This window comes from Moschus berezovskii, chromosome 8, assembly GCF_049115385.1.
Source record: "Moschus berezovskii isolate FMDL1 chromosome 8, NW_MosBer_1.0, whole genome shotgun sequence".
NCBI classification, from domain to species: Eukaryota; Metazoa; Chordata; class Mammalia; order Artiodactyla; family Moschidae; genus Moschus; species Moschus berezovskii.
Window position 1 is genome coordinate 23,007,298 of NC_142467.1, and position 15,399 is coordinate 23,022,696.

General features: G+C 35.4%; 1 protein-coding gene across 5 annotated transcripts in view; it reads left to right on the forward strand.

Moving 5' to 3' along the window:
• TMEM161B (transmembrane protein 161B) overlaps positions 1-15,399 on the forward strand; it is a 76,875-nt gene that overhangs the window by 37,506 nt on the left and 23,970 nt on the right. For 3 of the 5 annotated variants that reach the window (XM_088838478.1, XM_088838477.1, XM_088838479.1), the window contains exons 2-3: positions 3,971-4,054; positions 9,689-9,845. In XM_088838478.1, the coding sequence (XP_088694604.1) occupies positions 9,781-9,845 (65 nt within the window). In that variant the 5' untranslated portion in view covers positions 3,971-4,054; positions 9,689-9,780. Of the gene's footprint in view, positions 1-3,970; positions 4,055-6,163; positions 6,262-9,688; positions 9,846-15,399 lie in introns of all 5 variants that reach the window. The other 2 variants (XM_055429135.2, XM_055429136.2) reach the window with 1 other exon arrangement.

Genomic DNA, 15,399 nt, shown 5'->3' on the forward strand with positions numbered 1-15,399 from the left:
CAACCTTTCCCAGCATCAGAGTCTTTTCCAGTGAGTCAACTCGTCGCATGAGGTGGCCAAAGTATTGGAGTTTCAGCTTCAGCATCAGTCCTTCCAATGAACACCCAGGATTGATCTCCTTTAGAATGGACTGGTTGGATCTCCTTGCAGTCCAAGGGACTCTCAAGAGTCTTCTCCAGCACCACAGTTCAAAAGCATCAATTCTTCGGCGATCAGCTTTCTTCACAGTCCAACTCTCACATCCATACATGACCACGGGAAAAACCATAGCCTTGACTAGACGGACCTTGGTTGGCAAAGTAATGTCTGTGCTTTTTAATATATTATCAAGGTTGGTCATGACTTTCCTTCCAAGGAGAAGGAGTCTTTTAATTTCATGGTTGCAATCAGCATCCGCAGTGATTTTGGAGCCCAAAAAAATAGTCTGACACTGTTTCCACTGTTTTTCCATCTATTTCCCACGAAGTGATGGGACCAGATGCCATGATCTTTGTTTTGTGAATGTTGAGCTTCAAGCTAACCTTTTCACTCTCCTCTTTCACTTTCATCAAGAGGCTTTTGAGTTCCTCTTCACTTTCTGCCATAAGGGTGGTGTCATCTGCATATCTGAGGTTATAGGAGTACGTTATATACTCAGTCCTCATTATTTGTAGATTCTGTACTTGTGATTTGCCTAATTGCTAAAATTTATTTGTAATCCCAAAAGTCATACCTGTGGTGCTTTTGAAGTCATTTATAGAAATATATGCAGAGCAGAGTGGTAAAAAATTTGAGTGGCTTGTTCCCAGTTGAGGCCTACATTCCCAGCTGAAGCCTTCTTGTTGTACGTCTCATATTGTAATCAGGTGTCCTTTTTGTGGTCTAACTAGTCCATCTTTTCACAATTTTGCTTTTTTGGTGACTTTGCTATTTAAAATGGCCCCCAAGTATAGTTCTGCAGTGCTTGATATCTAGTGTTTCTAAGTTCAAGATGTGCCTTATGGAGAAAATTCACTAGAAATATTCACAGATACCAGGAAAATACTATATTTAAAATTACAGTTATTAGATAAGTTTTGTTCACACCTGAGTTTTATTACTGTTGACCATGAATTTAATATTAATGAATCAACAGTATGTATTAAGGTATCTTTAAACAGAAACACACATAAAACAAGGGTTTGTACTGATTGATTGAAGATGTTGTGACTGGAGGCTCGTGGGAACCTAACCGTGTATTTCCCCTAGGAGCAATGGTTCAGTGTTCGCAGTGACTTTATAGAGCATAACTACCGTGAATAACGAGAATCGACTGTAAGTTAGAATTCTGGACTGTGATTGAAATTTCAGGAAGTGCCTCCTTACCCATATTAAGTATAGTTTAGGGCATTTTTGGTTGGGATATATATTTTATTTTAAGACCCTTAAGAGGAGAACTGCACTCATTCACTGATCCTTTTTGAGCACTTACTGTATGCCAGTAACTGTACTACTTTTGAAGTATACAGGAACAAGGAAGTCCAAAAGTTTTACTCCAGAGATCTGTCAGCTAGAGGAATATTCCATTTTACCCCAATCAGTCTGATACCAACTGCAGTTCAATTTTGACACTAGCTACCTGGAGTTAGCTCAGGTTCCATAGGTTAAAGGCAAAATCCTCCGTAAGAATGCATAGGCTTTGGATGCCAGCTGCAAGTTCTTGGGATCCCTGGGCCATACTTTTGACAAGCAGCATTTCCATGACCCCCTCAGGTTCAGTAGTTCTGTATAACAACTAGAACCAAAGAAAGTGCAGTGATTACAGTTTTATTAATATAAAGATTACACATTGGATGAGGTTTGGGAAGGAGCACAGCATTTCCATGTCCTCTCTGTGCGGAATCAGGGCATGTCACCCTCCAGGTACTTCAGTATGTTTAACAGCTAGGAAGCTCCTCGGAACTTTGGTGTCTAGAGATTTTATGGAGTTTCATTACATAGGCACGATTTTAATCATCGGCTGCATGATTGAAACTTAATCTTCAACACCCTTCCCATTCCTGGAGGTCAGCTGGCTGAAAGTTCCAGTTCTAATTGGGTGGTATTTCTGGTGACCTGCCTCCATCCTGAAGCTATAAGGGGGCCAGTAACCAGATGTATTCTTTATTATACCACAGAGAGATTGCCTTATAAAGCATCAAAGGTAAATTAGGAGTTTGCCAGTAGCGGCACAGATATTTCAAGCAGAGGGAAGGATATATGCAAAAATGCCAAGGGATGAAAGAATTTGTGGAATAAATGTCACTTAGTCTAGATAGAAGGTCATGTTCAAAAGGGTGGTTCTTTTTTTAATTGGAGGATAATTGCTTTACAATATCATGTTAGTTTCCACCTACATCAACATTAATCAGCCATAGGTATACATATGTCCCCTCCCTCTTGAACCTTCCACCCCCAAAAACGGAATTCTTGAGTCTGATGAAGTAGACAGTAAATTGTGAAAGGCTATTAAAATAAGAGGTCACAAACTCTATATTTGGCATTGTAATGTGTATTTTAGCTTTAATACAAATGTTTAAACATATACAAAGAACAGACAGAATGATATCATGAATGTATAAAAAACATAATGAGTTCCCATGTAGTCATTACAGTAGCTGGTGGCCAGTTTGTTTCATCTGTACTCCCTTCCTCTCTTTCAGCCACCATTATTTTGTAGCAAATATTATTTCATTCATAGATATTTCAGTGTATATCTCTAAAATATATGAACTTTTAAAAAGTTACTGTAATCCCATTATCACAGCTAAAAATTTTAACAGTTTCTGTATATCACTAAATATTCAGTCATTACTCACATTGCCAGTTCAGCAGTATTTTTAAAACAGCAAATCAGCAGTAGAATTTTTTAAAAATTGAGGTATTTCACTTTAAAAATCTAGATTTTTGTGGTTGAAAAATTGGAAGATCTTTCAATACGAAGTGTCTGTTTCTTTTTCAGAACAGGACATTGGTTGGTGTCTTTGCTTAGCTGCCTTACTCACTTCTTTACTCTGTGAGGAGTCTTGGAAAGGATTTACGCAGGCATATATGCCTTGATAGGATTTGCATTATGGAAAAAAATAAATGTGGGATTTGAATGCATTTAGGAGAGAGTCTAGGGGAAAAGAAGAGGAGTTTTGCCATAGTCAGCTAGAGAGGAAGATATGCTGAACTGAGGTCCTTTCAGGAAGTAGGCAAGTTTGGAACTTTTAAGAGGTAAAGAACAGAATTAATGCTAATATATGGAAAGGGCATGTTGAAGGTAAAACCCAAATATCAAAGTTAGGTGGCTGACAGATAGGAAGTTGAGGTGAGACAGGAAATTGCGAATGAACAGGTGGGTGCTTGGGAAGGAATAAATGACTTGTCTGGATATTTTGACTGGGTAGTAGAGGTAAATACAATCAGATGTTTTTGGAGCCCTAACCAAAGAGGGTTAGATATGGTTAAGAGTAAAGGGTTTTGTTAATACATCAATTCACTCTAATTCTTACATCAAGTTTGAGAATTCTCCAGCTAAATTAAAGGAAGGAAAGAAAAACAAAGACTGCTTGTAGTTTTGGGGACATTCAGAGGACTCTCTTTAAGACAACAATTCCTTCTGTGTAAATGAAGGATGGGTAGAGAATTTGAATGTGTTTCTGCAAGCTTGCCTGCAGAGTTCACACCATTTCTTGTTAAAGTAAGACAATAGGATCTTAATATATATCAATAGTGTATCAGTTGTAAGAGAAACACCTACACACAACATTGTAAAATCTGGCATCTAGTAAGTGCTTGGTGGGTGTTTGGTGAATTTGAGTCTAAACCTTTTAAGGCTTAAGCAGTCGTATCTGTTCAGGTTAGTTTTTCACCTAATATTTCCCTGCAGTGTCTTCCCAATTAGGAAACTCAATAAATGTTTGTAGAGTAAGTGAATAATTCTGGTGGTTTTAATTCTTTATTTAAAAAGAATTAATTTTTTTCTTAGTTTGAGATGGTATCAACATCCTACAGAAGAAGAGTTAAGAATTCTTGCAGGAAAGCAGCAAAAAGGGAAAAGCAGAAAAGACAGGTAAGTTATATTGTTGAGTTTGTAAAGTGTTAAATATTTTACAGAATTTGTGGAAATATATTTTGGTACTTTGGTTAAAGTACCATATACTGTTTATGCTATAAACATTTGGAAAATCTGAAATCAAAATCCATGATCTAAAATAATATTGAATTGCCCTCTAAGAGAACCCAGTATGTAGTAATCTAATATATAAGCACAAAAATGATAATTTTACTTGAAATTGTTAGTGGGGGATTGAGAGACCCATAACCCATGTCTTTGCAACTCATTTAAAGATACCAGTTGGTTTGGGTTCTTTTCCAGATTTTACTACCACTCAAATTGGGCAAATTCATTTGCTTTTTACCTCTGTTTTCTCATTTTTTTTTTTTTTTAATAAAAGGGGTGAACAGTATAACTTCTTAGATCCTGTACAGGCTCTTAAATATTATATTTAAAGTTTATGAAGAAAATTGCCTGTTAATAAACCTCACTGAATAAACTCCAGCAGCCTCATCTGTGAAGGAGAAGGACCAAACATAGTAATTTTGAAAGATTCTTCCAGCTGTAAAATTTTATGACCTTATTTATATGGAATCTTCATAGAAAGTACATGTCAGTTAGCCTCTCTAAATGGGCCTAAGTTTCCTTAACTGGGGAGAATGTCTTAGGATCTGAATCTGTGATTCTAATATATTGTAAAATGTCAGTGACAACATATTATCACCAATTCCTCATGTTTATCATAAAAATTACATTAATGTGGGCGAATGGATTTATAGGTACTGAAAAGGTTTTTTTGAACATTAATGATTATTTGACATGAAATTAGAAGTTTGAAAAGTCTGTCTTTTCTGATTTGGCCACCATTTTCTTTTTCACTTCTCAATACAAATACACCTTGAAGGTCATTGGAATATTAAGTGTAAATCCTCCTTCTTTGTATTCCAGTGATTATATTCTTTAATAAAATATTTCTGTCAAATATTAAAATTTTCGAAGCACTTTTATACAGTCTTATTTAATCCATGCAATAACCCTAAATATTCATTATTAATTTAATTTATATTTTGCTAATAAGGAAAGTGTTGCTTAGAGGTGTTAAATGAATTGCTCAAGTTCACATAACTATTAGGAGTCAGGATTTTAATCCAGGTCAATTTTTAGTTTCTGCATTTCTTTTTAATTACTCTGCATTTGCCTCTCACAACTCCCATGGTCAACATTTGTGAGCTTAGGTAGTATAGTGTTTATTTTATAAACATTTGATTTCTTATTATATGCCTCGTATCCAATAATTTTGTTATTTTTATAATAATTTTTATATGTTGAAAATGCTTTACATTTACAAAAAGATACATTAACAACACTATCCTGTTTTAGTAGCAGTAATTATTTGATTTATTGACATGAATTAAAATTTTTATTGAGGTTTCCCAGTTTATACTTATTAAAGGATAAATACAAAGTCATTTCTTGGTGTTATAATTATTGTTACTGAAACTTAGCTTATTGCTTTTATGTTTGATTGTGTTTGAAAATTAAATTTGGAAATAGTGCACATGCAGCTGAAGAATTCTGTTGTTTTCCTCTACCCATGGTTCTTTGTAAAAGCAGCCCTGAACTGGCCTTGCACATTTCCGAATTTCTCACGCACATAAATCTTCATATATTTTTCAGTTCTGATTTGTTTATAGCTACAGGTCTGTTTATATGTATGTATGTGTGTACGTGTATAATTTCAAAGTGAAGTGCATTTTGTCTTCATTTCCTTTTACTTGTGTGCCTCAGGAAAGAGATGTTAGGGCTGTCTTTAAATCTCCAGAAGAGAGCAGGAAAAATGGGGTGAAATGGTAAGCTAGCAGTCAAGGTTTTGTTTCTGTCACTAGTATAGGTAACTCTTTTCCTGGTAATCTGTATGTTCTCTTAATAATTTACATCCATATTTTGTAGTTCCCCTTTTGAAAACTACTTTTTAGTGCCTTACCTCCTTTTTGATAAAATATTAGAACTTCTGCGTCTTTTTCGCTGTGAAATTTATTACCTCATTTGTAGTTAGTTTGATACAAACACTTGAATAACAGTGAGGGTAACTTGTTTTTTGTGTCACTTGTCTGATTTTTATAGGAAATATAATGGTCACATTGAAAGTAAACCACTAACCATTCCCAAGGATATTGATCTCCATCTAGAAACAAAGTCAGTTACAGAAGTGGATACTTTAGGTAAGGGAAATCTGGGTAAAGTGTTCTGTAAATCTCAGTTTTATATTATACTAGTGAAAGTACTTGAATTTATTTTTTGTTGTTAGATTCTTTTGTTTTCCTAATCATTAAGTCCATTATACAGACTATGAAATCTTTCTCAGAGCTAAGAAGCTCACAATGACTTCATCTGAATTGAATTTGTTTTTCTATCCACCTAACTTATAGTAAGCCTTATTTTTCCCCATTTTTCAGAAGAGGCTGTCTTATGCAAGTTGTTACACAGTTTTTGTATATGCTGAGATTACAGTTTTTACTATCTCAAATTTTAAGTTGCCATCTGTATCAGTTTACATGTTTTATAATGTTGCTTGTAGAAATGCATCTGTATGTTTGTATTAAGCTGCCTATATTTAAAGCAATTCAACTTTATGTTATATTTAGTAGAAAGGAAAATGGTTTTAGAATGATGAATTGGATTAGAAATAGAAAACTTTACTTATTCAAGATTTTGTTGGATATCTCTGAATAAGTCAATTTTCCCCCTGTATATTAGTGTTTAAAATTATATAATAACTATAATGATTTTAAATTTAAAGTGAAATTTATATGAAATTATTCAAATCCTAGAAGCGAAAAGCATCTAAGGTGATATTGTTTAGAACACTAGTTTTCAGACCTGGCTGTATATCAGAACCACTTAAGCCGCTCTTTAAAGATAAAGATTCTCTTATACCTACCCTTGATGATTCAGTAAATCTAGAGTGGTTTCTGGGAATTTGTATTTTTTTAAATGTTCCACATGGTTCTGATTTTTTGACTAAGTTCAAGAACTACAGTTTTACATGATAAGTAAGAAATTAAAATGACATTTAAAAAGTAATTTTGGTAATGTTGTGTAATGTATCATTATGTAATTTGGTCCTTCTTGGATTAAATCACACCACCACAGAAAAATTATAGAGTCACTTCACATCTAATAAAATATTACTTTGTGAAACAAGGTGGCTTCAGTACATTTGAAAGTTGGTGCTGCGTTCAAGATGGTATGTATGTGTATATATATGTGGAAAGGGTATCCTACAGTGTCAGTGAGGAACAATATGCGTTAGTCGTCTAGTGTTACTCAGACTGTTGAGACTGGTTACCTCATCCCCCTTTTTTTCTTTTAACTATTTTTCATGCAAAATTTAAAACATGTAAAAGCACTTGAACTTTTTGATTAGTTATCCTATTTGTTTTGTTAATCTGATAGGTGTGGGTACTTGTACAAGAAAACTTATACAGGTTTCCTGATTTCTAAAACAGAATTTTTCTGTTCTTACTAATAACTGATGTTTAATGGATAATTATCAGCTAATCAACCTTAATAATAGTTTATTGACTGCTTATCAGACATTGTTATCTCAGACATTGTAATAAGTGCTTTATTGGTATTATGTTGCCCTCACAGGTCTATGAGGTATGTAACTATTACTGACTTTTTTTTCAACTTGTTAGATAAAAGAGTTAAATAACTCTGAAAGTGGTAGAGACATTTTGCGAGAATTAGGCTACTTAATGAACTTAAAAAATTGAAGTTTGGGGTAATGTGGCTTCAGCTTATTCAATATTTTGTTTTACAATTTTGAGCAATAATTGTAAATCGTACTTGTTAAATAACTGATCATGTAACTAAAGATTATTCTAGTTAATCAGAGTAACAGAGAGAGATTTATGTTTGTATTTATGTAATCATTTGTGAATGCATGCTCTGTGTCTTTGTTTAGGTAAAAGTAGAGGGTTTTTTACCTGCCCTTTAGGTGCTCTCAGGAGGCTAATACCAGTCACTGGAGTTGATGAATTCTCAGTTTTTAGTGCAATATTCCATTGAGAGGCATGTATATAATTACATTATTGAATACAGAAAGAAGAATGTAATACTTGAGTTAAATATATAACCAAGAATATATATAATTTGTTCTTCTATTGAATGTATGTGTTATTGATAGCCAGATAACTATCTTAAAAGTCTTTCAGTTTGTGTTAACTATCTGTGAGACAAATCTCTTAAAGGACATAAGAACATTTGAATGTCACCTGTCTGTTTGCTGTGAATGAGTTCCTTGGGGGAAGCCTGTGTGAATGTGGGCAGGCATGGAGAATTAGAACATTTACTTTAACTTCTGTTAGTAAAAACTGAAATAACTTTATCTTTAGATAAACAGGTATTTGTCTATCTGTTCCATCCATTTCTCTGCTGTCCTTCCAGAAAGTTATTTAAAAAGTTCAACTGAATGACTTTACGGAGGGGAGAGGGTTCTATAGAGTAGGATTTCTTCAACTACTTTAGGGTAAATCTTTCAGACTGATGTTCAGAAGTTATTAGGTCTATTACAACAAAAAACCTAAAGCAGTTAAAATAGCTTGAAGGCAAAGTAAGTGTGTTAAATTGACATGAATAAAGAATATACCTAATTATGAAAGGAATTAGAGGTTTTGCTGTCACCTCGTGAAGATGTAAGTTTGGTTAGTTTATTTTCATATTTTAAATAAGTCTTATCTTGAGTGATTTTTTTTTTTAAAGCAGTGCTTTTTCTTTTGTAAATTCTGATTTTAAAATATCCTCAGGTGTTACATTTTACAACTACAATTTTCCCAGAGTAATGTAGATCATTTTATTATGTGCCAGTGAGAACATAGGAAATGGTGTTCCGGTACTTGATATATTTCCACATTTCTAGAAGGTCTTTTGCAAAATGATATTGATCTTTGAGACTGTTCTCTGGCAGAAATAAACCAGAATATCCAAGAAAAGGGAATGGAATTATACTTTGAGACAGTGTTAATTTTAATGTCAACCCTTAAGTATGGAATAGTTTGTTGAAGGAGTATGGTTTTATGGAGAATTGACAGGCATTTTTTTGAACTTTTTTTCTAGAGAATAAAAAGTATATTTACTTAATTTATTATTTTAGCCTGCAGTAACTCACAAAATTACTAATCCTCTGTTAGTAAGGTTAGTAATATGTGACATGAAGTCCAACTCTCTTGTTTCACAGAAATGAATGTAAGTAAATCTGTATAGTACTCTATCGAGTTATATTCTAAAGCTAAAATATTATTGCTTAGATTCTTTTTTTAAAAGTAATGATTTATAATTTCTGTGAAAGCTACTCATTTAAAAAATACCAACTCATTTTGCGATCATATTTTTAGCAACCATTTAAATAATTTTTGGTAATCATTTCAGTTTTATTATTTAATTTACAGTGTATTAAAGTTTAGTTTTGGATGCCAATATTCTCGATCTGTTTCTCACATTCTTACATTTTCATATTTGCACACCTTACATGGCAAGAATCATCAAACAATAAAATCTCACATTTGAAGTTAATTATAGATAAATCTTCCTAAAGCTGTTTTTCAGTTTAAGTAAAACTTTCTTTCTTAAACCTTTATTTTTCAGCATTGCATTACTTTCCAGAATACCAGTGGCTGGTGGATTTCACAGTGGCTGCTACAGTTGTCTATCTAGTAACTGAAGTCTACTACAGTTTTATGAAGCCCACACAAGAAATGAATATCAGCTTAGTCTGGTGCCTGCTTGTTTTGTCTTTTGCAATGTATCCTTCAAAACATCATTAATATTAATTTATGAATTTGTTTTCCTTTTACAGCTAATACTATTAGATCTCGTCTCTGATTTAGAAAGGATTTTAGATCATTAGAGAATGTTTCTTTGTTGAAATCCTCTTCATATACTTGGAAAAAAATTTTGTTAATGGAGGTAGATAGTTTAAAAGGTGAAATACAAGGAAAGAAAGCAGTTCTCTGCCTTTCCTTTCCTGTCTGACTCATGTCACAGAGGGAGCCCCTTTTCTCTTAGGCAGTTCTTTACACAGATTTCCTTCCTCATGTTTAAATAATACATGATAATGGTGTTTTTTAAATTTTAGATATTATCGCACCTTTCTCCTCCTTGCCTTGCCTTCTTTCTTTCTAAATACGGAGATTTTTTTTTTTGAGAAATCATAAAATATACTTTATTTGGACTTAAAAATTTTGCCCAATAGTTATTTTAAATGCATGAACCTATGTGCACACTCACACACACACACACACACACACACAGAGAAGTTATTATTCTGATAGTGGTGCTTGGGAAATTTGTTGCTTGTGCTTGGGAGATTCATATAGGAGAAGAAATTAGGAAGTCAGATGAATAAAACAGAGGGAAAATATGGTCATTTCTTGACTTTGGGATTGTTGAAGTTAGTGTCTAAGAATATTTGGCATGATTGGACCTCCTGAAAACTTTTAATAAATTTTTTAGTTTTCAATAAAACCTCTAGGTTTACTGATAACACTGAGGACTTTGCAGTACTCAGATTCGTAACAGATGTTCTAAGAATAAGAAGTTGGGCAGATTGATATGTCATGTAGCTTGCTTTCTTGGTCGTATTAGACTCCTCTCAGACGACGATATACATTAAAGTTAACATAATATGTTTTTTTTCTTTTAATTAGAGGATAATTGCTTTACAATGTCGTGTTGCTTTCTGCCATATAGGAACATGAATCAGCCATAAGTACACGTGTGTCCCTTCCCTCTTGAACTTCCCTCCTACTCCCGTCCCATCCCACCCCTCTAGATTATCACAAAGTACTGGGTTGAGCTCCCTGTGTTATACAGCAACTTCCCATTAGCTATCTGTTTTACATGTGGTAATGTGTGTGCTTCTGTGCTACCCTGTCAGTTTGTCCCACCCTCCGTTCAGTTCAGTCAGCTCAGTCGTGTCCGACTCTTTGCGACCCCATGAATCACAGCACGCCAGGCCTCCCTGTCCATCACCAGCTCCCGGAGTTCACTCAAACTCATGTCCATCGAGTCGGTGATGCCATCCAGCCATCTCATTTTCTGTCGTCCCCTTCTCCTCCTACCCCAATCCCTCCCAGCATCAGAGTCTTTTCCAGTGAGTTAAACTCATCACATGACGTGGCCAAAGTATTGGAGTTTCAGCGTTAGCATCAGTCCTTCCAGTGAACACCCAGGATTGATATCCTTTAGAATGGACTGGTTGGATCTCCTTAAAGTCCAAGGGACTCTCAAGAGTCTTCTCCAGCACCACAGTTCAAAAGCATCAATTCTTCGGCGATCAGCTTTCTTCACAGTCCAACTCTCACATCCGTACATGACCTAGGAGACAACTTTTTACTTAAATCAGTAGTTGCTTTCAGTTACGCTGATGAAAATATTATTTATAGTTAAGCATTGTAGTATCTTGTTACCCTCCTCAAACAATTTTCTATTCTTATTGTATAGAAGCTAAGCTCTATAGAATTCTAAATCTCAGTAGTTCAGCTCGATCTCTTTTTGTTTTAACTGTAATATAGCTGATCTGCAGTATTAGTTTCATATTTATAGCATAATGATTCAGTATTTTTACAGATTATACTCCATTAAAAGTTATTATATAGGGTCATGGCTATGATTCCCTGTGCCATGTGATATATCCTTAGGTTAGTTAGATTAGTGTTAGTCACTCAGTCGTGTCCAATTGTTTGTGACTCCATGGACTGTAGCCCTTGAGGCTCCTCTGTTGATGGAGTTCTCCAGGGAAGAATACTGGAGTGGATTGCCATTCCCCTCTCCAGTGGATCTTCCCAACCCAGGGATTGAACTCAGGTCTCCTGCATTGCAGGCAGATTCTTTACCGTCTGAGCCACCGAAGAAACCCAAAGGGTGAAACGCATCCCTGAGTGGGCTTGAACCGCGTTCGGGTAACAGCTATATCCTTGTTGCGTATCTATTTTATTCATAGTAGTTTGCTTGTATCTCTCAATCCATACCTCTAACTTTCTCCCCGTCCCTTCTCCCCTTCCATAACCACTAGTTTGTTTTCTCTATGTGTTTTTTGTTTTTTTGGCCATGCCGCATGGCACACAGGGTCTTAGTTCCCTGACCAGGACTCCCTACAGTGTGAAAAAGAAACTCTAGTCAGTGAGATGTTGGATTTCTTTGAATGATTCTTCAGCTTTTATCTCTCCCTTTCCATTTATTTTATACAGTTTTCTTGATTTTTCTCTTTTCTCTTTTAATCCTTTTGTTCAATTTTTATATCAACTTTAAAAAAAAATTAACACTTCTTTGACAGCTCCATTTTCATAGCAGTCGTGTGTCATGGTTGTGTAATATCTTTTTAAGAACATTAATAGCTTTTATGCTTTAATCTGGACCTTGCATTATTTATTTTCTGAGTCTCCCTCTTCCTCCCTTTTTGTTTTAATCACTGTCATGTTCAAGATTGCTCTGGAATGTCTTATGGTCTTTGAGTATCTGTTTATATTCGGAAGGAGGGGTTAAAAATTGGAAGTTTCTTGTAGATGGCTGGAGCTTGTTGATTGGTAGGCTTTTTAGTGGCTAATTGATTGAAGTTCTGGCAGTGTCCCATATGTGGGATCTAAGCCTGACAACTACTGTTATGAGAGCTGATTGAGAAAGGCTCAGAGCCTTCACATTCAACGTGCAGGCATTGATTTAAATGTATCTCTGCGTCCTCCCCCTGCCCCTGTTCTCAGCTCTTCATTGTCACCTGAAGTTTTGCCTAATACAGTCAAGCCCAGTCTTTTCTGGTTTAATATCTTTAAAATTTAATTCTTCTGGGTTCTGCCAAAACTGGGGAAAAGCCATCACCTTAACCTCTGTTAAGTCGGCAAAAGAGAAGATCTGGAAAGTTTAATTATACTAATACAGTCGTTCAACCAACCATCTTGTTTTCCTATGTTTTGCAACCCTGCTGTTTTGGAGGTTGCAAAACATAGGAAAACAAGATGGTTGGTTCCTGACTTTTGTACCATGTTTTATGAATGAATTGGCTTTCTTCTCACTGGGTTCCTTGCCTTGTAGATCTCACATAGTAGATTGAAGCCTAAATTCGTTACTACTTGTCCATTTACTTAATGTTTTCCAAAATTTGTTGTATTTATTTTCTGCTGTCATTTCTTTTCCTAGCTTTGTTTTGGGGAGTTCTGCTTTCTTCCTTGTGTGGTCTATTTAGTCAGAGTTGGGAAATAAGAGAATTAATAGATGTTTTCCATTTTTTATTTCAGCCAGTAACCACTGAACTATCTTTTAAATTTGTTAGGTGATACCATTTAAAATACATGATGTGATTTGATATTCAGCACCACTTTGCTATCCTTCTGTTGACTCTTTTGGATTGATTTAGGTATAATTTAGAGTAGAATAGCCAGAACAATGGAGAAGGCAGTGGCAAGCCACTCCAGTACTCTTGCCTAGAAAATCCCATGGATGGAGGAGCCTGGTAGGCTGCAGTCCGTGGGATCGCTAAGGGTCGGACACGACTGAACGACTTCACTTTCACTTTTCACTTGCACACATTGGAGAAGGAAATGGCAACCCACTCCAGTGTTCTTGCCTGGAGAATCCCAGGGACGGGGGAGCCTGGTGGGCTTCCGTCTATGGGGTCACCCAGAGTCGGACACGACTGAAGTGACTTAGCAGCAGTAGCAGCAGCCAGAACAAAACCTTAAGAGTTGACAGCTTCACAAGATTTATATTGTCAGTCAGTTCAGTCACTCAGTTGTGTCCAACTCTTTGCAACCCCATGAATCACAGCACACCAGGCCTACCTCTCCATCACCAACTCCCGGAGTTCACTCAAACTCATGTCCATCGAGTTGGTGATGCCACCCAGCCATCTCTTTCTCTTTCATCCCCTTCTCCTCCTGCCCCCAATCCCTCCCAGCATCAGAGTCTTTTCCAGTGAGTCAACTCGTCACATGAGGTGGCCAACGTATTGGAGTTTCAGCGTTAGCATCAGTCCTTCCAGTGAACACCCAGGATTGATCTCCTTTAGAATGGACTGGTTGGATCTCCTTGCAGTACTGGGTATAAATACTGATCATGTGTGTTAGTTGAATAAGACCCCCAGATAGTCAATGGTATACTTATTGAAGAACAGGTTAAATTCAAGGGTTTAAAATATTACCATTTAGCTCTATAGTATTAAATAAGTGAAAAATCATTTAGTCAGAATGAACAGCATCCTTGGACATCGTCATATTAAACATACTAAAAATATTATAACTTGATAATTAGCACTAGCTGAATATGTCATTAGTTTTTTCATACTGTTTTTATATTCTCTGAAATATTGTTTATTATGATATATTCTTGGTTTTGTTTCATTCTCTTTGTTTTGTAGCTATGACAAATTTATGTAAAAATGCATATCTTGATACCCAGTTTTATTTAATGTGATACAGCTTTTAATGTCTACTTACCAGAGAAATTAGAAAAATGTACTTCTTAATAGCTATTCAAAGTACTGTTTATGTGAATAAATTTTTTACCTTTCATTTCACTCAGTAATGCCTGATAATGTGAGAGCAAAGGTCCTAAGCAGTCTTCAGCACTGAACTGGCTCTACTCAGTTTGAAGTAGTGCACTTGTGGAAGGCACCAAACAATAGCATCCCTGCAGGGATCTAGTCACTGGCTGTCTCTCCATCCCAGGGAGGACAGAAAGTGGTGAAGGGCTTTATAATCCAAGCTATTTTCTGCCAACTTTGACCCTCCTCAAAGGGGTAGGGAAGAAGAATTGTGTATATGCTTGGGTACATGATTTTCTTTCGAACGTGTAGCATGTGAGAAAACGATCTTCAGTAGCATGCAGGAAACCAGAATTAATGCCTGCTATCCAGATTAACTCCAAAGAAGAGCCCGTTAATAGCCTTTTATCTTAGTTATAACGTATCTGGTATGCTTTTCACACCCTATGAACAGTCTAGCTGCAGTGACCTCTGTCTGGCTTCTCTTTATTTTCTTATTGTATGTGCCTACTTATTAGTCAAACACATGTCTCCATTGATTACATAGGACAATAGCTCCACTTAATTCCAGAGTCACACATACATCAGTCGATTCAGAAATTCTCTGCAGTTGTTACTGATGAAATAGCCTTTGTTAAAATGGTCCGCAAATTAGACACATATAACTTAAATAATTGGTTCACTTCAAAGTGAGGAAGAAAACTATCTTACTTTTGTGCTCATTTCCCTTCTCATCAGTTTTTATTTGACATTCTTGTGTTGGACAACAATTATAATATTTACAGAATCTTGAAAGTTTTGAAAAACAAAAGAATGATTTTTT